We start from the raw sequence: 23,743 nt of genomic DNA on the forward strand, positions 1-23,743 counted from the left end.
CCAATCCCCAATTGTGTCTTATATGCATGGATGATACATATACCAATCCCCAATTGTGTCTTATATGCATGGATGATACATATACCAATCCCCAATTGTGTCTTATATCCATGGATGATGCATATACCAATCCCCAATTGTGTCTTATATGCATGGATGATACATATACCAATCCCCAATTGTGTCTTATATGCATGGATGATACATATACCAATCCCCAATTGTGTCTTATATGCATGGATGATACATATACCAATCCCCAATTGTGTCTTATATCCATGGATGATACATACACCAATACCCAAATGTGTCTTATATCCATGGATGATGCATAAACCAATCCTCAATTGTGTCTTATATCCATGGATGATACATGCACCAATCCCCAATTGTGTCTTATATCCATGGATGATACATATACCAATCCCCAATTGTGGATCTATGTATGGATACCAATAAGCCATTGTGACAGCTATACAGAGCAAGAAGGATAAAATAAGGATTTGTACACAGCCAGATTTCTTTAAACATTGCAAAAATCTCTAGCACATATCAAAATTACCATGATTTACAATAATCCAGTTTGTTTGATAGAACAAAAACAAGACAATACAGCTTTATTATTTATTAATTCAAAAATGTTTAAAGACATGCAGAATAGGAAATGTAAGACAAATGAAAAGTTTACAAAATATTGTAAAAATAACTGTTCACCTGATAATATATTTAACACTTTTCCATACCTATGGTGTACACCGTGGTCACACTTTATACATGCCATGACTGCATATTTAAACAAAGTTTACAATGACCAAAAGTATAAAAGTTTACATGATACATGTACAAAATGATGATACAAACATGTGCTGCATTACATATGGCCCTCTCTAAGTCCGCTTTTCAAGCATTATTTTCACACAATGATCAATTCACCAAACTTTTTTTCCCAAACTAAATATATCCCAATCTGAATAATGATTGTGAATTCTTAATTGACAAATACAGAAAAACATGTATAGTGATGTATTTTTATATTTTAGTGTTGTTTCCAACCATTTTTGTTTTGTTTCCCTTTGCAATTATTACAGAAAATGCATGTTGGATACATAGAATACTAGGTAAATGACCGACTAAATAGTTTTGTACAAAACAAACTTAAGACTCGCTGAGGTTTAAGGTTTGGGTTCTCTTATACTTACTAAAATACCTTATATGTAGGTTTGGGTTCTCTTAGACTTGCTCAAATAACTTATTTTAAGGTTTGGGTTCTCTTAAACTTGCTCAAATAACTTATCTTAAGGTTTGGGTTCTCTTAAACTTGCTCAAATAACTTATCTTAAGGTTTGGGTTATCTTAGACTTGCTCAAATAACTTATCTTAAGGTTTGGGTTCTCTTAGACTTGCTCAAATAACTTATCCTTTAGTTTTGATTCTCTTAGACTACCTAAAATAACTTATCTGTACCGATTGGTTAATGACCTACACAACATTAAAGTCTCTGCCATTCATTTCCTGGTATTAAGAGTCTTCCTTGGCCTTAGACTGATTTCATGCCTACTCCAACATATATTGTTGTTAGGCTTTGGGCATATTTATCTTTGAAGATTAAGCCCATAAAAGCTTGCTAGAATTTGATAGCCACATGGCAGGTGCTAGAAGGTCAAACTTGTGAAAAGACAGAAAACAATATTAAATGAGCGGCAGTGAGAGAAAACACGGCTGAATGCATGTGTGTATTGGCTCAGATAAGCCTATGGTCAGTGCAGGGACAACACTATGGTCAGTGCAGGGACAACACTATTGGGTATAATTGAACCTTTTGTTTAAATTAAGCCTCTTTCAAACTGAAATAAAGCCTAGGCTGAAAGTAGAAACAGATTCGCTTTTGCAGACTGCACAGGCTAATATGCCACGCAACTTTCTGCATATTCTTTTAGCCGGGTTATCCCACAGAACGCCTCAAATCACAATCACAAGTCAAATGGTGACAGCTAATGTTGACACTAAACTCGCCTATCATGTATAAAGACATTTGCTATAAGTTTTAACAACACCAATGACCTTCAATTCATTGAATCACTAATCAAAAGTAAAAAAATATTGAGTTCATTTTTAGTTCTAACGCAAGATTATTTAAATGGAACAGTAACAGTGTGTTTTGTTTTTAACAACATAATTCTAATCAATACTACATGTGATATTTCAATAATTGCAAAATGCACAGTAAAATTGTTTGGCCAGTTGCCAGTGACCATAACTAAATAGTTTCATGGTATAAAACATTCCTCTAGCTAATTCTGATTAAGTTTCACTTAAAAGTTTCTTTTTCAAATTATCACACTTTATGTAATGCTTTATTGGACACTGTGATGATGCTTTACAATTCTGGTTACATGATCTGTTTAACCATTTGCATGCTGGGAAATTTTTTGTCTGCTAAAATGTCGTCTGCTGAATTTCTAAAATTAGCATTTCCTTCAAATTTTTTTCAAAGAATACTATCAGAATAGCAAACAGTTTGGATCCTGATGAGACGCCACGTTCTGTGGCGTCACATCTAGATTGAAACTGTTTGCAAAGGCCTTCAAAATTCAGTTCCAGCACTGAAAGAGTTAAATTTACAGATGGTGTTTCTTAAATAACAGTCTATTATTATGTTACATAACATAAACCTTAAACATCAAAAACTAATAACACTTTTATGTGATAGACAAATGATTCTATCTGCAATGAAGCACAAACACTTATTCAATAGTTTCACATACACTGGAGTACAATATTCATGGAATTACATGTCAATGACTGAGCAACAAAACTGGCTTATTAACAACCATTATTTACATGCAGAAAAGCAACACGTACCCACGAGAATTAACATGAGCCTCGTTCTGAAAACTAGACTTGATACACGTGCTTTAAGTGTTATAAAAGATTATACTGTGCAGTCTCCACATGCTTTTCAGGGATGACACTTTTCTTTTTTATGGAATTTCACATGTAAAGGAAGTCCCCTCTTAACCAATTTCACTCTTAGTGGCAAGTGGTGTCCCTGATGAGCTTGTGCTGACAGCACAGGCTAATCTGGGTCAACACTTTAAGCACTTGCATAAAGCCCCATTTTCCCAGAGCAAAGCTTATTTCATATTCTGTATTCCCAATTCATCAGAAATATACATAGTTGCGACCTTATCATGTGATTTCCTATCTTGGTCAATTGTCAACATATCCTATGGTAATATATAATATATTTATAATTGAATTAATGTTGATACCAATCACGCAACAACTCTTGGAGGCAAAAATGTATTATTTTATTTGAACACATTCATAGACTAAATGAGCCATAGGTCACCCGAGTCGTTCATTTCAGAACCAAAGGAACAAACTTGTTCTATGCACCTTGACTTTTAGAGTTTCACTAAAGCCATAGAAAACAAGGGCTGTTTGTAAAACATGCATGCCCCCATTTTGGGCTTTCAGTTGTAGTGGCAGCCATTGTGTGAATACGTCTTTTGTCACTGTGACCTTGACCTTTGACCTAGTGACCTGAAAACCAATAGGGGTCATCTGCCAGTCATGATCAATGTACCTATGAAGTTTCATGATCCTAGGCCTAATTATTCTTGAGTTATCATCAGGAAACCATTTTACGGTTTCGAGTCACTGTAACCTTGACTTTTGACCTAGTGACCTGAAAATCAATAGAGTCATCTGCCAGTCATGATCAATGTACCTATGAAGTTTCATGATCCTAGGCCTAAGCATTCTTGCGTTATCATCCGGAAACCATTTTACTGTTTCGAGTCACTGTGACCTTGACCTTTGACCTAGTGACCTAAAAATCAATAGGGGTCATCTGCCAGTCATGATCAATGTACATATGAAGTTTCTTGATCCTTGGCTTAAGCATTTTTGAGTTATCATCCGGAAACCATTTTACTATTTCGAGTCACTGTGACCTTGACCTTTGACCTAGTGACCTGAAAATCGATAGGGGTCATCTGCCTTTCATACTCAATATACCTATGAAGTTTCATGATCCTAGGCCTAAGCGTTCTTGAGATATCAACAGGAAACCATCTGGTGGACTGACCGACCAACTAACCGACATGTGCAAAACAATATAGCCCCTCTTCTTCGAAGGGGGGCATAAAAAAACAGCCACATTCCCTTGCTTTGTTTTTCAATGGACCAGAATCATTTGCGAACTCATTTGAGATATCATTAGAACACAGGTTCTAGGTAAGTTTCAGGAACATAGGACAAAAAAATGTGTCTTAAATAGAGTCCCCAACAGACACTTGGCATTCAAGCCATGTAAGCAAAACTGTCCCACAACTGGCCAACATCTTTTTCTTTGAACAAAAAACATTTTCAATGAAAACTGCCCAACCCGTCTGCTGTTTTATAGGGAGACCGAAACCATTTTCAAACTTGATCGAGATATCTTTAGAACAAATATTCTAGGTAAGTTTCATAGAAATTTGACAAAACATGTGACTTAGAAAGGTCACAAAGACTCTCACAAACAACAGAAACAAAGCTTTATAATTTTAACCCAACCAATACAACATTTACAGGATATATCTATGCCCCAATAGTTATTTTGATTCTTTGTTAAACATAATTATTCTATGCATAATCTGCAACAAAAATTGTTCTTTAAACATCTTTAAACATGTCCCCTTTATGATGATAAGTGAAGAACATTAGGAATACATTAAATAAACTATATTCAGTTAAACAATGAAAATAATATTAAGCACTACAACACTTTTAAAAATAAGTTTAGAAAAAAAACATAATTTTAACAATAGATCTCTCATAATAAAACAAATTTCCAAGTAACATCTACTAGGTGATGTGTTGTTTTGGTTTGTATTTTCTTTAAACAAAAACACTGATTTTGAAATACAACACTCATTAGTAAGACTCCTTTTTTTATACAGACTCTTGAAAGATTAAAACCATATTTTTAAAGCCAACAATCAGGTGCAACAATTTGCAATATACTCGGTGCAATTATTTCTAAGACAACAACAAACTATATCAAAAAAAGTAAGAAAATATTATGAAAGACAATAACAACATATAAATCTTAATTAAACACATAAATAAAAGAATATGCATATGAAATTAATTCATTAATTTACACAAACAATGACGTTTGCTTAAAAGAATAAATCATTAATAATAGTTTAATTTATTAAGCAAACTTCTCTTACATGGTAAATGTTTTTGCAAAGATCACTTAACATGATAGGAAAATTGAAAGAAAAGCAAACATGATTCCATTTCTGAACACAGGTGGTTAGCGTGTTGCTATGATATTAATTTGAAAATACTCAAATTATAATGAAAAATCAACTTCTTTAAAACAACATCACAATCAAATATATATTTTTTTTATTATAACAAGGTATTCAACTTAAAATGATCAGAAAACAGAGTGCATCGCTTTGAACAGCCATAACTTATTCAAGTGTTCAGTGATTTCCAAGAAAACGGTCTTATTTTCCATTTAAAATGATGTTTCACTAATTAATATCATAGCCTCATGCAAACCACCTATGTTTCTGAACACTACATATGAATATTCAAGCCTTGTCTGTGGACACAGTTAATATCATGTGAGCAAGCTCACATGAATAAAACAAGCAGACAATCTTTTAATGTTGCACCTTACATTTTGAACAATCAAATAACTTATTTGATTTCTCAACCTTCTCGTTGCATGACAATCAAAATAGTGTAACTTAATGTATTTTAAACTAACGGTCAAATAAGTTTTGATTATTACCTTTAACAGAATATAAAGTCAATTTTCGAAAATCTTAAATACTGGTAATCAATCGTCATGGTCACCTAATTGTTCTAAAATACACACAGTTTAGAAATAATGTAGCTTTAGTTACCATATGGGCCCTTTACACAAGCAAGCTTAATTATTGTAAAATACATAATAAAAGACATGTGCAAGATATGACAATGACATTATAACATTCCACAGGTTTTCTTTTTGTTCTTCTTTGACTTCCCTTTTTTGTCTTTCTGAAAATGAATTAGAACTGGTGAGTATATTGATGTATTCAATTGTGTTACACATCATTTAAATGTCAGAGAAGTCGCATTATATTATGATGACATAAAGCATCAAACAGTTCTTAGATACCTTAGAAATTGACTGTTTAAAATGAAACATTATCAAACATATAAATGCATATCTTTATAATCATTTCAACAACAAATGACAGACAGAAACTACTCACAAAAACTCTGATCTCTCGAACCAAGGTGTAAAAAGCATCATCAACACCTTGCCGCGTCTTTGCAGAAGTCTCCACATAGGGAATATTATAGTTGTCTGCAATCTGCTTGGCCTGTCGGGTGTCCACAAAGCGGGACTGTAAATCTACTTTGTTGCCTACCACTGGAAATGACACATGCATACCCATTATTTCTGTGAAATATTTGTTTTTTTTATTTCATTATGTAAAAAGGTGCGGAAAGCAGACGCAAATAAGAGCTTGATTTTAAAGTGTATGAGACACAAACTTGTACTTACAAACCATTGGGACTTCATCTGCATCTTTTACTCTTTTAATCTGTAAATACAAATTAACATTTCACTTTCAATGAAATCCCTTATGGAAAAATAAATTGCTTCAATGTTTCAATAATAGCAAAGTCAGATTTTGTGAACCAAAAAAGTCTGAAGCTCTTCAAGAGAAATGCAATTTATTTTTAGAAAAAAAACAGTGAAAAGGTTAGCCTACTTGTTCCCTGTACTGGTTTATGTCTTCAAAAGATTTGGCATTGTTTACAGCAAACACACAGAGGAACCCCTCTCCTGTCCTCATGTACTGGTCACGCATTGCACTGAAAGTTCAACATAAATACTAACAAACTGCTAGTTTTTACCAAGCTTAATAACATACAAATTATAAAAAGGGCTCGCATTCCAATATGGAATTAAATGAGAGTACAAGATCTTTCTTTGTTTCATTTTTATAAGAATCTATTATTCATTAATAAAACAATTTAAATCACTAACAAAACTCCAGATATGCATACTTTTTTGTAAAAACTATTTAAAATTCATGAAAAACAATATAATCTTTCTACATGTTTCCTTTAAAAAACTAATTGATTAATTTAAAAAAAATGCATATACTTTATACTTCTTCATGTAGGTTATTTTTCTTTGGTCAATCTATCTTAAGCACCGGTTCAAATTGATAACAATAAATCTGAAAAATAACAAGGGCTGTTTGTAAAACATGCATGCCCCCCATATGGGCTGTCAGTTGCAGTGGCAGCCATTGTGTGAATACATTTTTGTCACTGTGACCTTGACCTTTGACCTAGTGACCTGAAAATCGATAGGGGTCATCTGCCAATCATGATCAATGTACCTATGAAGTTTCATGATCCTAGGCTTAATTATTCTTGAGTTATCATCAGGAAACCATTTAACTATTTCGGGTCACCGTGACCTTGACCTTTGACCGAGTGACCTGAAAATCAATAGGGGTCATCTGCGAGTCATGATCAATGTACCTATGAAGTTTCATGATAATAGGCATAAGCATTCTTGAGTTATCATCTGGAAACCATTTTACTATTTTGGATCACTGTGACCTTGACCTTTGACCTAGTGACCTGAAAATTTATAGGGGTCATCTGCGAGTCATGATCAATGTACCTATGAACTTTCATGATAATAGGCATAAGCATTCTTGAGTTATCATCTGGAAACCATTTTACTATTTTGGATCACTGTGACCTTGACCTTTGACCTAGTGACCTGAAAATTTATAGGGGTCATCTGCGAGTCATGATCAATGTACCTATGAACTTTCATGATCCTAGGCATAAGCGTTCTTGAGTTATCATCTGGAAACCATTTTACTATTTCCGGTAACCGTGACCTTGACCTTTTATCTAGTGACCTCAAAATCAAAGGGGTCATCTACGAGTCATGATCAATGTACCTATGAAGTTTCATGATTCTAGGCCTAAGAGTTCTTGAGTTATCATCCGGAAACCATCTGGTGGACAGATGGACGCACATACGGACGGACCAACATGTGCAAAACAATATACCCCCCCTCTTCTTCGAAGGGGGGCATAAAAATATGATGAACTTAAAGTTATCGCAGGATCGAGAAAAGTGTGACAGACTGACTGACTGACATACTGACGGACACACAGAGCGCAAACCATAAGTCCCCTCCGGTTTCACCAGTAGGGGACAATAACACTTAATTAATAGAGAGGTTTCACTAAAAGATTAAGTACCGGTAGGTCATACGTGCTAAGCACTTAAAAAAACAAGATGATTGCAGAATTGGGAATTCAGTCAATGAATAATGGCTGTGTTACAGATATCACTATCTCTTTATAACCAACACCATTAAACCTACATCCCAAACACTTAATGGCTTATTAATAGTTACATAGAAGGATTTATATATATCATAAACAGCACGATTTTATGGTGTATGACACTTAAGCAACAAAAACAACCATGTACCAGTTTCAGTGTGAAAACAAAATATGTTAGATGATCGATGAATACACTTAGTTAAAGATTACAACAATTACTTCAACACTTATAATGTTTACAATAAAGCAACTGTGTTTACAATTGCAACTTCATATTTGATTTTGTTTGAATCTATTTATATTACTAGGTTGATTAAAACAACTTTACTAACTCAAATATACTCAACAATCAACGACACTGTTCCTCATATACATGTACCACAACAGACATGTATGTACCCTTTGATCTTCAAAATTAAACAATCCAAATGTAAAGTATGGCGTTTGCTTTCAATCAATATTATCAATTCTTAACTCATTCTTTGCGTGCATCTATATACTATAACTCCCAAATACACCCATTATATTAAAGATTCATTCAGAAGACAATAATATTATTTTGACCTCTGGTGACAAAAATATTGCGCATAAACCATAAATTGCCATTCATTTTAGTTCAAAGTTTCGTATCTTATGTAAATGGCAAGTTAATACAGTATAATGCATTATTCTTAGTTTAATAACAGTCATCTGACGTTTGACCTATGGTGAAGAACATAATTCTCACATTCTACAGTACTGAGTTTTATCAAACTTGAACATATCATTACAAGACCCAGCTTATGAGACAGAATGACATAGGCACACATATTGTCACCTCCTGTGATTCACATTTTTAGATGAAGGAAAGCATTAGATTTTTTCAAGTTTTCCCAGCAGAGCTATTTATAGATGTGTAAAAATCAGTTATCTGCATTTTCCAAGAGCTCACATGAACAATTGAACAGTTTACTAACTTTAAAGCACTTCGAAAGTTTTCAAGTGCTTATCAAAATGTCTTCCCAAAAGACTTTGCCATCTATGCGTTATGATGCTCACAGCCTTGTTGTTGTGTTTGACCTACCTGTACTCCTCCTGACCTGCAGTGTCCAGGATGTCCAGCAGACATGTCTCCCCATCTATCACAACCTGCTTTCGGTATGAGTCCTCTGCATTAACACAAATACATTACACTATTAGTCAAGAAAAACGCTCCTCCTACCTTCAACTTCACTCGCAAATGGGAGTGGACAAGTTAAGTGTTTTTGGGGACAGAGGGGCAAAGGGATTAGGGGGGCAAATGGAGGGTGTGTGTGTGTGGGGGGGGGGGGGGTACTTTAGTCGGGGGGGGGGGGGGGGGGGGAGGGGGAGCAAAACACCTCCCTGTTCTATTTCGTTCAAGATCTTTTCCAATACCGTATTTTTCCTTGTATAGTGCGCTCCCATGTATAGCGCGCAGGCTGTTTTATTAAGGCAGTAATGGAAAAAAATATATTTAAAGACAATAAAACCACCAAATCGGACCGAAAATGGCCGCCATTTTACTATTGCACAATCCAATAATCCGGGGCATTGGAAAGCTTACTTAAGCATTCAAAATAGGAAGCGTCATTATGATTAGGAGCATAGGTTGCATAGCACTATACTTTTCTGACAATTTTGTAATTTTCTAGCAACAGATTAACAGGCCACGTGCATTTCATGTAAAACATGAACAAATAAGAATTCATGTATATTGTGTCATTTGTCCTCGGGGAAAGCATGGGCTTTAAATTTGAATGCTGAATAAAACTTAGTGGCGCATGGGAGACAGGGCTACAGTTAGTGAGATATGTCAGTATTGACGTAAAACTGTTAATCTATTATGTTGGACAAGTTGGGTTATTGTTTGTTGCACTACACAGGTGTGAATGTGATGAACAATGAAGTCGCCAAAAACCTGGACCAAACTGGAAAACACTTAAGAAGTCCCTGTTCACACCTACGGTTACCTACGGCGAATTGGACCAAAAATGGTCGTAGAAAAGCACAAACACAGACAAATAAATGTTTGCATACTTTATGCAAACATTTTATTTTTTGTAAATAACTAATGCTACCCTGTCCATATCTGCTGTTACTGACTTTTTGTTGTTTCGACAACGGCCCCTTCAGTTTATAAGATTATAGGGTGTAGTTTTCTGGAATAAAAAAATGGCAGCTTCTTTGAATATTTAAGATTACGAAATGATTTTTTTGCAATTAGCAGCCAGGATTAGCGTTGTATCAATGTATAACGCGCAAAAACTTTTTTATTTGAAATTTGCAGGTAAAAAACTGCGCGCTATACAAAGGAAAATACGGCATTTGTAAATGGCTGATAAAAATTAACACTCACTATATTCACAGGGATGCTGATGCTAATGACTTCTTCATTCAATGTCATTCTTTAACATATTTAACACTGTAATAGTAGTGTATTGAACATACATGTGTTGCAGACTCAAGAAATGATGATTTTCATAAACCACAACCAGCAGATGCTTTAATAATGCACATATGATAAATAATCATGCAAGTATGAGCATAACTCATGCAAGTATGAGCATTAATCATGCAAGTATGAGCATTAATCATTCAGGTATGATCATTAATCATGAAAGTTTAAGCATTTATCATGCAAGTATTAGCATTAATCATGCAAGTATGAACATAAATCATGCAAGTATGAGCATAAATCATGCACATATTAGCATTAATAATGAAAGTAAAGCATTGATCATGCAAGTATGAGCATTGATCATGCAAGTATGAGCATTGATCATGCAAGTATGAGCATTGATCATGCAAGTATGAGAATTGATCATGCAAGTATGAGCATTAATCATGCAAGTATGAGCATTAATTATGCAAGTATGAACACCATTCATGCAAGTATGAGCATAAATCATGCATATGAAATCATAAACTTGAACAGAATACAACAAACATAAGCTGTGCGTCCAATATCAATTGTTATCCAACTTTCAACCCAAACAGTTAATGCGAACGAGGACAGATTCTACACCTGAGAAGTCAGATCTTATAGATCTGCAGAGTTCAATAATAGGTACAACATGTACAATGATCGTTACAAGTGCATGTAGTGTTGCACAAACATGTAACATTTTTTATGTTACTTTTGGTTTAGACAACTTATTTCAAACTTTTATACAAAGTAAATATAGAGCAAATGATAATACATGGGGACACTAGGGAAAAACATTTACAGTACAGTCCCAGGGCCCTCAATCTATCAAAAATGTAGCAGAATTTCGATTGCAGTCCCCCACCTGAAAAGTATACTTTTTCCCCTTTTGGGGGGAAAAATTCCCCCTGAAATTAAAAAATATATATTTATTTTTTATAAGATGTGTCTCATGATTATTATATCTATATTCTATTTCAATTTTATCTTGTCAAACATACTAAATTAAGAAAAAAGAAATTAATAGAGTGCAAACATGTACAAATGTAATAATGAAAGAGTAAGCAAAAATATCAACACAAAAGCGAAACGCCGCGAAAATTCCCCCTCATGAGGGTAGCGACCCACTTCCCCTAAAATGGACTGAGGGCCCTGAGTCCACGCGTTTTCCCCAATTTCCCTCGCTACTCTGCGTGCAGTAACTCCGAGGGCGATTAAGAAAATTCCGCTATACGCTTAACTAGTCTTTTGGTTTCAAGGGACAGTAATGGACCCTCTTAATGTATGCCATTCACACGTTCATTGTTATGATTAGCGGACAAGTGGGATCGAATAACCGTTAACGAGTGTTTGTAACAACGAAGTCAATTACCAATTAGTCTTATTCTATTATTATAATTGCCATACTGATAAAAATCGTATGGGTATGTGTTCTAGTTGGTATGCTTTTTATTAAAATGCTGTCAATACCGTTTTAAAACTGTTTGTGTTATACGAAAGAGATTCCAGTTTGTTAAGTGTTTTTTTTTCAAATAAAAAGCTTTTTTATTCTGATATCAACATTAAAATTATAAACTCTATGTGTGTGTTTGCTCTTAAAAAGTAAACTACCGGTATATAAATCAATAATGTCGATAATTTAAAAATAAATAAATTGATACATATAAAATAGTAATAAATGTGGTTAAACGCAAACAATCAAACAACAAACAGCAATTAAAATATTCTTTATTAATTTGTGATAAATACGCATGTTGATCACACATCGTCATCTTTTCATTTGGTTTATTGTCTTTTATCGGCATTCGCTGCGTGATGGCTAATATGCAACACCCCTGAAAAACACAATGCACCAAATGGGTAATAAAGTTATATACAATTAGCGCTAATTCATTACCATTCTACATAAACGAAGTCAACGCATTCGATACATCTGTACTGCACACGCGTTTTAAAGAAGTGTCACGTGTCAGTTAAGTACCTTGTGTAATCTACATCCCTTTGTGTCAAAACCGGATTAATCTTGATTACAAAACAGCAGTGAATGTGTGCATGGATTATGTTGGAATTTAATGCCTCATGTCTGCGGTAAATTTTTTAAAATATTGTTCAACTTAGTGTTTGTTTTTGTTCAAACATAGAGCATGATTGTTCGTTAGGATCTTAAATTCGCCGATCGGTCGACTGACGAAATTTATGAAAATTAATGCCTGACGATTAATAATGGTTTCACAGTATGTATATTAAAGGTGCCTTTTCACAGATTTTGGCATGTTTTGAAGTTTGTCATTAAATGCTTTATATTGATAAATGTAAACATAAGATCTAAAAAGCTCCAGTAAAAAATCAAGAATAAAATTTAAAAAAGAAAAAAAAAAGGTAAACCTCAGCAGGACTCGAACCACTGACCCATGGAGTCCTGGAGTAAAAAATCTACGCATTAGACCTCTGGGCCATCCTTCCTTATACACAGACAGATGTATTTTATACTTGATATAAGCGATCCTCGTAGATTCACAAAATATAACGACAACAGCAGAACTCTCCAAATTATTTAATCGTTCCGCGTTGCAACGCTTTATAATTTTCAGGTTTTTAAATCGTCAAAAGATGCATATAAAGGCTATTTTAGAGCATGGTAAATGTTCAGTATTACGGTTTCCTCACAAATATCATAACTAAAACGAAAATTTGCGAATATGAAACAACTTTTTTCAATTTTATCAATTTACCAAAACGTGAAAAGGCCCCTTTAATAATGACATTCAAAACAATGTATTACCGGTATTTATAATTGACCAGTCACCAAATACGAGATCGCTCCACCGACTAAGTTGTGTTTTCATAAAACGCTTTATCCATTACTCCGACAGTCTTTGTTTGTTGGACCATGTGGCCGCAATAAACAAAATCTTATTGATTATTTGACGAGTTTGATTGACAGCTGGCGAGTGGTCAATTAGGGACCAAAGTGACCAAGAGATTGGCAGAGTGACATTCACACATGTTAATCCCTTTTGTCAAAACACCACAGACAGCCATCTACACAATAGGTCAGAAGACAAGCTTTGTGTGTTTTCATAACGCCAAACACTTAATCTAGTTCCGTCCAGATGTTCTCTTTGATCAGTATACAGTACAATAACTGTTTCAATAATTACTCTACTAAAATACCGTAACGATAAAGATACGGCGTGTTTAAATTGAAATTTATTTGGAGGAAATATCAATTATTCGCGATATAATTGTGTTAAAAAATACCAAAGAAACTTTTAACTGAAATCAACAGAATTCAGTGTTCTCTGCGCTACAAAGTTTGTATCAAAAAATCAATACACCCATGCTTTCCACGCATAAACCTTGAACTTGTACATTGCAGCATAATTTTCGCGCGCTTCTGTCGGGAAATATACATGATGACTTTATATTGGAAGCAACTGTAAACGTCGTGTTAACATTAAAAATCGGAAGCGTGTTTCGGATTACAAACACGTCGTGTTAACAATAAAAATCGGAAGCGTGTTTCGGATTACAAACTATTATTCTCATTTGGAAATTTAACGGAACATTTATTATTGTGTTACATGAATTAAATATAAATTTGTAAAAACGCTATACGTGTCATATATTTATTCATATTGTTGACAAACCTGTGAATAAAAACATTTATTAATTTTTAATACAATTATCTTTATTTTTATAAGCCACAGTATTTAAAAAAAAATTAATAACAATGTTTTTATTTTTTGGCATGCCCAGTACATGTAGCACACTGCTAATGCGGTGTTGCACAGCGGTCGCTGATAAGAACGGAAATTGTCTGCAATTACCGACTAGGCTAAAGTAATACACGCCGCGGGTATTAGCAAACTCGGCGAAACACGGAGCGTTTTAGCCAGTTCACCTCGATTTCCAACTAGGCGTAAACACTCGCTAGCAGAAAAAAAAACGCAGATGGAGCGCGTTTTGGGGGAAAATGCGTGGACTGTACTGTAGCAATTTTTGCAATGGAAGTGTTTAAGATATGATAATAGTTACAGGGAGGTAACTTCCTGAGAAACCAAGTAAAATAATACATTGTAACAGAAAGAAATCAGCAGAGAGCACAGTTTAAACATGTAATCAATGTAATTGAATAAGGCAGCCTCTGGGACACAATGTTAACAAATAGCTACCTCAATCAAAGGCAATACATAGAAAGGTAAGGGTTAAATGTGGCAAAGGCTCAAATTACTTCGAAGCAAGTAAACAATGCTCTACTCTAGCAATATAAGAAAAGGCCCCTCTCAATGTCCTTAAGTTATTTTATTATACCAGTATTCTTTTTGCTAAAAAAACCTATTGTTTAAACAGATTTCTCATGTGTACTGATACTATGGTTTGTTAAGGCATTCAAATTACCATTGAGCAGAGCAATATTGTACCCATGATCTGCTTAAATGATTTCTTATAGCTTCCTAGCTAAAAACAGCAGAACCATATTGTTACATGTAAGTAAAATCTACCTGAAGTACTTTGCATGTTTTTCAGCAAAGAGACTGGAATACAGGTAAAGTGAAAATAAAATAGTAGCACTGACTTAATACTCTGTAATGAGCTAAATATGAACAAAAAAACTAATCTTACAAAGCTGACCCAAGTTAGATCTTTTCAAAATCACATACCATATCAACAGTCATTATCCGAATGAAACTGCAGGTATAGAACATCAAAGTTGTAACCTATGGATAAGATAACGTGTTTTTTGCAGTTTTGAAGATTTCGTATACAAAAACTGCAAGGACTCTTACAATTATTTCCGGCACTGTGAATGCCATATACATGTAACTGTGAACTCCATATAAAACTGACATGAAATACATTAAAAGTTCATTTTTTTAGATTTTATCATTACAAATTAAAATCTTAGAATATTTCTCAGGAATTTGGATCTTTATTCACAGAGACTTGAGGGCATGCCAGGAGAGGGCAGGTCACTATTAACAAAGCATGAGAACAAGCAGCCACCATTAATAATGTAAATAAATTTCCATGAATCAGAGCCTTGAAATTCCACTTCAAAGCAGGCTGTCCCTACTCACAGCAGTGGCAGAGTGTATACCAGACCAATGTCTGGCCTATTGCTTTCAGAGCCAGGACTGCCAAGCATAAAATCCCTTGTGGGCTGTGATATGTAATGCTATTTGGAAATCAAACTGGTCAAATTATTGACAAACTGTCAATTAAAACATTAATCAAGAAAAACTGTTTAAATTTATTGATCTCAAGCAATTTTTAGTCTATCAATCTATAAATCAAATATTTTCACAATTTTGTTGTATAATATCATTAACCATAACTTGCTGACTTTCATAACTACAACAGTTTGGATTGAGTATTACAAAATTAGTTTTTTATCAGAAACCTTAAGGAAAAATATAGCATTTCATGATTTAAAATTATAAAATGGATCTTTAATGTCAAAATAGTGCAAACAATCAGTGCTACATTAGCAGGTACCGTCTTTATCCTAATAAACGCGCCCGGGCGCGATGCAAATCACAAAGAGGGCGCGTTTATTTCCCCCTCCTTTAGGTATAATATGAGCCAACACCTAAAATGTGTTAACCGGTTTTTGCGAAAAGTTCCAAGTTCATTGAGCAATCGTAAACATATCACAAATAGTTTTATAAGAATACTACACCCTATTAAATGGGAAATGAAAGGGCCGATGTCGATATGACCGTAGTGAGAATTGTAACAGTTTGCATGGCCAAGATAAATGTATGAACAATCGCCTGCATGCTGGAGTTTAATCCTAACATTGATCTGTTCCAAACATATATGTTATTATCATAATGATAAAAAAATAATTTTCCGTCAATAAAATGCAATTACTTTACCCCTTAGCAGCCGAGAAATGGGGGCGCTACTATTTTGATCACTCCTTCATTTTATTATACGATAGGGGCGCGTTTATTAGGGCGGGAGCATTTATTAGGATAAAGACGGTAGTAGTTTCATCAAGTATCTTAGGTACATGTAACTCTCAAGTTATATAAATATAAGCTCTGTAATGCGAAAAAAAAAATATGCTGCCAGCATAGACACAGTAGTGCAATGCATCTTTCTAACAAGTTTCATACACATAACAAGGTTTCACTATACCCATTTAAGGAAAACTGCCCGGGCCTTGTGTTCAACAGTCATAAAGTCTTTTCCAACTTGGCCTTAGATATAATAAGGAAAGATGCACCCTGAATATGTTTGTCAATCATCCAAAACCATTTTCACATTAACTGAGGTATCATTAGATCAAATGTTGCGAGCAAGATGTAATGATTTACACAATAATGTGACTTCTTGAGTTTAACAGCTTCTTTACTTGATCTACAAGGTGCAGGATCACGTAACTTTGTGGGGTTAACACTTTAATGGATGTTAACACACCGGTAAGTGGTGCAATATGAAATGCATCCCAATTTTATTTTATAAGCCTTCGTTCTAGGCCAAAAAAATCTATGTGTAAAGCATTCATGTACACAGTTATGTTTACAACATTTTCTCAACATGTCAAAATGTTGGAGCCAATTTCAGAAGAATTAAATGATTTATTCTTAAATCTTAAGATAAACTGTGCTAAAATCTATCTTTTATGTAATTCAGATCTTTGTGAATGTATTTCAATAACTTGAGATATTTGCAAAACAAAAGTTCTTACCAGAGTGTTTACATTCTGTCCAGACTGTGTGTCAACCTCTGTGAACCCGGTTGATCCTGCACCCTGTCTAGTGATCTTGTTTTTTTCCACACAGAACCCAGTTTCAAATTAGTCTGATATTGTTTGGACAAATGTTCTGACCAAGTTTCATTGCCATTGCACAATAAAAAATATAAAATTCAAAAGCTTCTTTAATTTTATTTGCCCTGGTGACCTAGTTCTGACCCTATGCGACCCAGTTTGGAATTTACCAAACTATCTTTAGGACAAGATAGTTTGATTTTGGTTGACCAAGTTTCATGAAGATTGTGCAATAAATTATTGAGACCACAATTATTATAATTGTGGTCTCTAGAATCTTCATAAGGCAAATGTTCACTGCACATAACAGTAAAAATGAAACCATGAGCTCAAGTGAGCTAGAACAACAGTGAGGCCAGAATTTTTTAATAAAATGATTTTCGGACCCGCCGTCTCCAATTTTTGACGGAATAAAAAAATAATCTTTTTTTTCGGATGCCAAAAGGTGGCTGTTAAACACGAAACGCTTGCCAGGTTTAAGACAAGTTCAAATGAGTTTAAATCATCATAATAAACCCAGTTTTAATTACCCACATTAATATGTGAACCTCCTTCATCGTGTACATGTGCTGGAATTTACCAACAGATACGCCATCATTGTTTGTGCAAGAAGTTGAAGAACGCTGCAACGCTTTCATCAGCAAAGTCTGCTAATTTCCCAATAAGTATACACCGTCAAATGAAATCCTGAATGGAATCGATTTGTAAGTAAATATTTAATTATTTCTTTACAATTTTATCAAATTAATAGTATGAAAATGACTAAAAGCTATTATGAAAGCAATAAGAAAAGAACGATTTTAATTTTACAGGTGCTCGCAAAGCGAAACACATTTACGCCTATCAACTTTAAACATTCCATATTTTACACACAAATACGGTCATATTTTAGAGAATCAAATTTTATGTGTTGTTAAATGTAGTTGTAGTGACGAATTTGTGCATTTAATATGTGTTTTTTCGTTATTTTCAATGGATACGAAACTTCGGTTTTGTTCCGAACAGGTTCGTACCAAAAGTTCAAAAATCGCAAAATCAACAGTTTTAAAACGATTTCAAACCATGAATGTCCAAATAAAATAGTCAAGTTTATGGGGGTTATTATCGGATTAACAGCTCCTTTATGACATTGAACTAGCAAGTATGTTATCCTGGTATAAACTGTCATGAAGATCAATAATTATCCTGGGAACCCGTATTACCGGCATTATCAAGTGGATTTTTTTTATTTATATAAAAACAAAGCTTTTAATGTTAAGACTTATGAATGTACTTATTGTTATCTATGTATTAACAATTTAACATACTTCTCAGAGTAATAAAAATATAGTAAATGCCATTATTCATTAATGTAGTAAGGTTCCTTAAATGATTGTCCTTATTGGTTTAGTTGGAATTACGGGCGGTTTTCACACCGCGATAAAGTGGCGACAACTTTTTTGGGGCCAGTGAAACCCCTGACAAGCGTTTTATTATGCTATTTGTTTTTGTCTGCTGCATTGCTTTTTACTGGACAATAAACTATAAATGTTTCTTTAAAACCTCAATAGCTTATTGGTTGTTTGTTGAGATAAAGTATTTTAAATGCAACATATGGATTCCTTGTGAAAAAAACCATCAAAAAATCACCAACAAGTTTATTATAGACATGTGAATAAATTGCATAACTTTTGAACTAGTTAAGATATTTTTAAAATTCAAACTAATTAAAAACGGCACATCAAGACCTTCAGTCTGATTATGAACATTTTGCACATCAACATGTTAGAAAAAATCATCATCTTTTTTTTTCCGTCTTCCTACCCGACACTTACAGAAAAAAAACTCCGAAAATCATTTCAATAAAAAATTTTGGCCTGATTGTAGCAGTCATCATTTACATTTATTATCAAGTGTCAAAACAAAACAGATTCAAATGAAGAAAACCAAAGAAATAAGCGAAACTGCTTTCTTACTTTGTTGCATGTGGTTGTATTTTCAAGACATAAAAGGTCACACATGATAAGGCTGGCAAGACTTACCTATCGTTGGATCATACTCTTCAACAAAACTGAAACGAAAAGATCAGAAATACACATACATTTACTATGATATAAACATTTAACCATGAACTGAAAGAACAGGCAATAAAACAGCTATTTTCTGACATATATGTATCACTACATTCATTTGTAAGAGAAAAAAGAAAATAAGTACCAAATTAATTTCTATGGCTATAAAAGTAATAGGATAATAATAAAATATATCAAATCAGAGTCTCCAGCCAGGGCGCTAAAATTTTTACGCTCATTGTACTTTTTCAGAAAATGCAATTTGCGATTCTGACGATCATGCAAAGTTTGCGAATGCCTGTCATCTAATTATTCAATTTGTTGCTAGTTTATGCAGTTTTGGGATCACATTCGGGCAAATAAACCAAATTGATGCAGTTGATACTACAACCGGCACTTGCATTTTAGATATCTAGATGCGTTTAAACATGCGCCTTTGTTTCATTGCCCAATCAAGCCCCAAATATCCAAAGTTCAGATAAGCGCATGCCATCTGTCAAAACATTGATTTTGTAGGTCAGGAAACATAGCTAAGTAGTTGTCAAAGATGTCTTAGCTCAGCAATAAGAAGTTTTTCTGAGCGATTTTCATGTTTAGGTAAAAAACATTACTAAAAGATTGTTCAAATGGTTTTACTACAGCCACATCAGAAAAACTGCCCAACCTTATGCTGACATCTTGTTTGATGGAGCAGAGCGGTCATAATAATGACTCATATCTCACATATGTTTTTGTATTCTACCTAGTAACCTTGTCTTTGACCCCACATGACCCTGGCTAAAACTTGGCCCAGACAAAAATGTTCTGACCAATATTCATTAGGCTATTGCTTTTATTTGAATAAGTGACCTTTTTTGACCCAATGTCAAACTCTTGTCAGGATATCATTGGGAGAAATGTTCCACCTAATTATTATGAAAATGTGGCCTTTTAATTTATCACAAGTTTTTTCTTACTTTTGACCTAGTAATCTAGTTTTATGAAGAGTGGGCTATAAATCTGGCTGCTTAAGTTGTCACAATTTTTGTTAGTTAACCTACAATTCAAAACTTTATATTCTTCATGACCCGCTTGGTAAATTTGCTAAAATGAAAAGGGAATTTATTGTCTGACCAACATAATATCATGTTCTCTTACTATATTTACTTATGCCAGTTACTTAAATCTTTCCTACAAATAAAAGTTCCAAAGATAATGGCTGTAGAAATCATTAAATGGCCAAGCTATGATTCAAACTAATAATCTTTGGATCTGCAGTCAAGCATTCTTATAACTGAGCGACCATTTTGAACATAACAACATTCTGTATGTTTAATAAATCAATTGCATAAAAGATGTGTTCCTTTTCATGGTCATATACTGTGTCGTTTTTTGTAATTGCTTTCATTCTGCATGTCAGACTGTTTCAAGTTCTGGGAAAGGTCATAACAATAGTAATGTATATATATATATATATATATATATACACATGTATCTGATTGTATATTTTTATATTTGGAATATTTGAGCATTTTCTATTGCAAAAACCATAAACCTTTTTTGGAATAGTTGAATTGTTTGAAACTCTGATTAATATTAATTTTCTGTGAGCACACCATATCACATTATCTTTTTATTTGCTGGAAAAGATATACTTATGATTTATTTGTGGTTCTTCATGCCAGAAAATAGTTTTAAATGAAGATAGCAGTGAATTATGGAATGGGGGAATTGCAAATTGAACATGGGCAAGTCAGGCAATTCGATTTACAACGTCTGGCACTGTTGACATTAAATTAGATGTACAACAACCAATTGACTAGCTCATATAATTGAATAAGCAATTATTTATTGTGTCATATGGTAATGCAAAAATAATTATGTGTCTCTGAGTAAAAGAAAGTGTTGATAAGGAACAACATTTTTACAGATCTGACATGATGGTAACAGTCCAAAAACAATGATTTCTATCAGGTACTTACTGATTCTGAATAAGCTGTATCGTAAGGGCACTTTTGCCTACACCACCAGCTGAATCAAACAATTAAAACAATTATTAGGCACTTGAAAAAACACGAACTTTAAATTAAATTGTACTTCAGTGCTTGTTTAAACACTTATTATATCGCCAGTAGACAAGTACAAGTGATCATATATTTTGCATGAACTTAAATTGGCATAATCATTTCAATTTTAGCACAACTAGTTTTCCTTTACAGCTTTAAATTGTACTGATTTTACTAATTCAGTAATTGTAGCATTTGTGCAACAAACAAACTGGGTGGGGTAAGCAATTAAATACAGATCAAGAGACTATTTTGCATGTGTTTCTTATAAATATGCGATATACATACCCCCAACAACAACGAGTTTGTATTCAGTCATTTGTTTTAAATCAAGTAAAGCCTTTCACACAAGAAACGTCCGTTATAAATTAATAACACAGTTGACAGTTATCGACGTCTCTTAGATCACACCCGATTCGTGTATTTCTATGTTGATAGATTTATTGTCGAACGGAGATTTTGCCTCCGATTTACGACACAATTTTTTAATTCAAACAATCTAATAAATGAGTAACATCGCGGCTCTTCATGTGCATATCATCAAAATAAGTTCTCAAGGGTAACCATCAAATACATATCAGTTAAAACTTTTAGTTTATATACGATGAATTTTCAACACAGACTCCTTTCAAATTTCTTCTATTTATAACATGACTATTTTTACCAACCAATGACCACACACTAGAAAACATGACGCAGAGACCTAAACATACATGTAGGCTAACATAGCGTAATGATCGTCGTCATGCCCTATGAAAATTATGCACATTACTACTAATTGACCCTTTCAACTAATCAAAGATCTATCAATAATCATTTATTGATAGCTCTTTGAAATGACGAGAAGAAGAAGAAAGAAATTAAATAACGGTAATGTATCTATAAGAAAAATCAAAGCGCTGAAGGCACTGTAGGTGTTCGCTGTTGTAAAATGTCGTCCTTGACACAGGTGGTTAGCGTGTGGCTATGATATTAATTAGTGAAAACATCATTTTGAATGATAAATTATCATATTTTAACGAAAAATCAACTTTTCTGAAAAAAAACACTATCAAATATATATATAACAAGGTGTCCAACTTGAAATCACCCGAAAACGGGTGCATCGTTTTGAACAGCCATTACTTCATCAATTTTGCAGCGATTTTCACGATCTTGGTCTTATTCAACGCAGAAATGAATTTCCTTTCTGGAATTATTTCTGTCGCCAGTCTTCAAAACGAAAGTTCGGTTGATATTCAAATGCATTATTTTTTCTCTTTCCGGGATATTGTTTTAGTATTTTGATGCTGCATTAACAAATATAAGTGTTTATGAAGTGAAAACACCAAAAATAAACAACGGTATGGATAGACACCTATATAAACTGTTAGATGCCCATAATATCACTTTAAACTGCATTGGTATATGTGCTAGTTTTTATAGCGACGCGGTAGAGTATCTGCCCCGGGTTCAACCCCAATGGCAGTCGGGAATTTTCTGGCTGGGTTACATTGGCGCATAACGTAAAAAAACACCATGTGTGTCAGATGTCCCACAGATGTCATGGCAATAGGAAATGCGAGGAAAATATTCACGATTGGAGGGTGTTTGTGTGTAGCAGGGTTCGGTTTAAAGAGAACTTATACCGTCTTGCTATATAAGCTAGTTTTTACAGCGACGCGGTAGAGTATCTGTCTGATTTGGAACCGGTAAGTCCCGGTGTCGCAAACTGCGATTATTTATGGCTTGGGTGTGGATGCTGGATCTGATATTGTTCGAGAGAGAGAGTTTGTTTGTTTAAGATTAAATGTGCTCTGTTGCTAGAAAGATGACATTTTCGGCTGTGCTTATCGGCTGTTTATGTTGTGAATGTTGATAAATGTGGGTCTGTTTGGTGATCGTGGACAAAATTGTAGTTAGAATTTAGGCTTAAAAGTAGTATAATCGAAGCAGCTAAATATTAAGTGTAAAAGTAAAAACTTCTTATTTTGGAATATAATTAAACTTGTGTAAAAATAAAATACGATCTAAAATATTAATAAAGTGCTGTGTTATAAATGAACTCAATGTA

The 23,743-nt window shown here is 33.9% G+C and overlaps 1 protein-coding gene across 1 annotated transcript; it reads right to left on the bottom strand.

Moving 5' to 3' along the window:
• Positions 1-610: 610 nt before the first annotated feature.
• LOC127841182 (GTPase HRas) lies at positions 611-22,146 on the bottom strand. Its single transcript, XM_052369840.1, has 8 exons — positions 21,979-22,146; positions 21,607-21,655; positions 19,616-19,644; positions 9,452-9,536; positions 6,777-6,879; positions 6,566-6,605; positions 6,270-6,430; positions 611-6,051 (listed from the first exon to the last, which is right to left on the bottom strand). The coding sequence occupies exons 1-8, from the start codon at positions 22,007-22,009 to the stop codon at positions 5,995-5,997; spliced, it is 555 nt and encodes a 184-aa protein (XP_052225800.1). The 5' UTR covers positions 22,010-22,146; the 3' UTR covers positions 611-5,994.
• Between the last annotated feature and the right edge of the window lie 1,597 nt (positions 22,147-23,743).

This window comes from Dreissena polymorpha, chromosome 1 (genome assembly GCF_020536995.1).
Source record: "Dreissena polymorpha isolate Duluth1 chromosome 1, UMN_Dpol_1.0, whole genome shotgun sequence".
In the NCBI taxonomy this organism is placed as follows: domain Eukaryota; kingdom Metazoa; phylum Mollusca; class Bivalvia; order Myida; family Dreissenidae; genus Dreissena; species Dreissena polymorpha.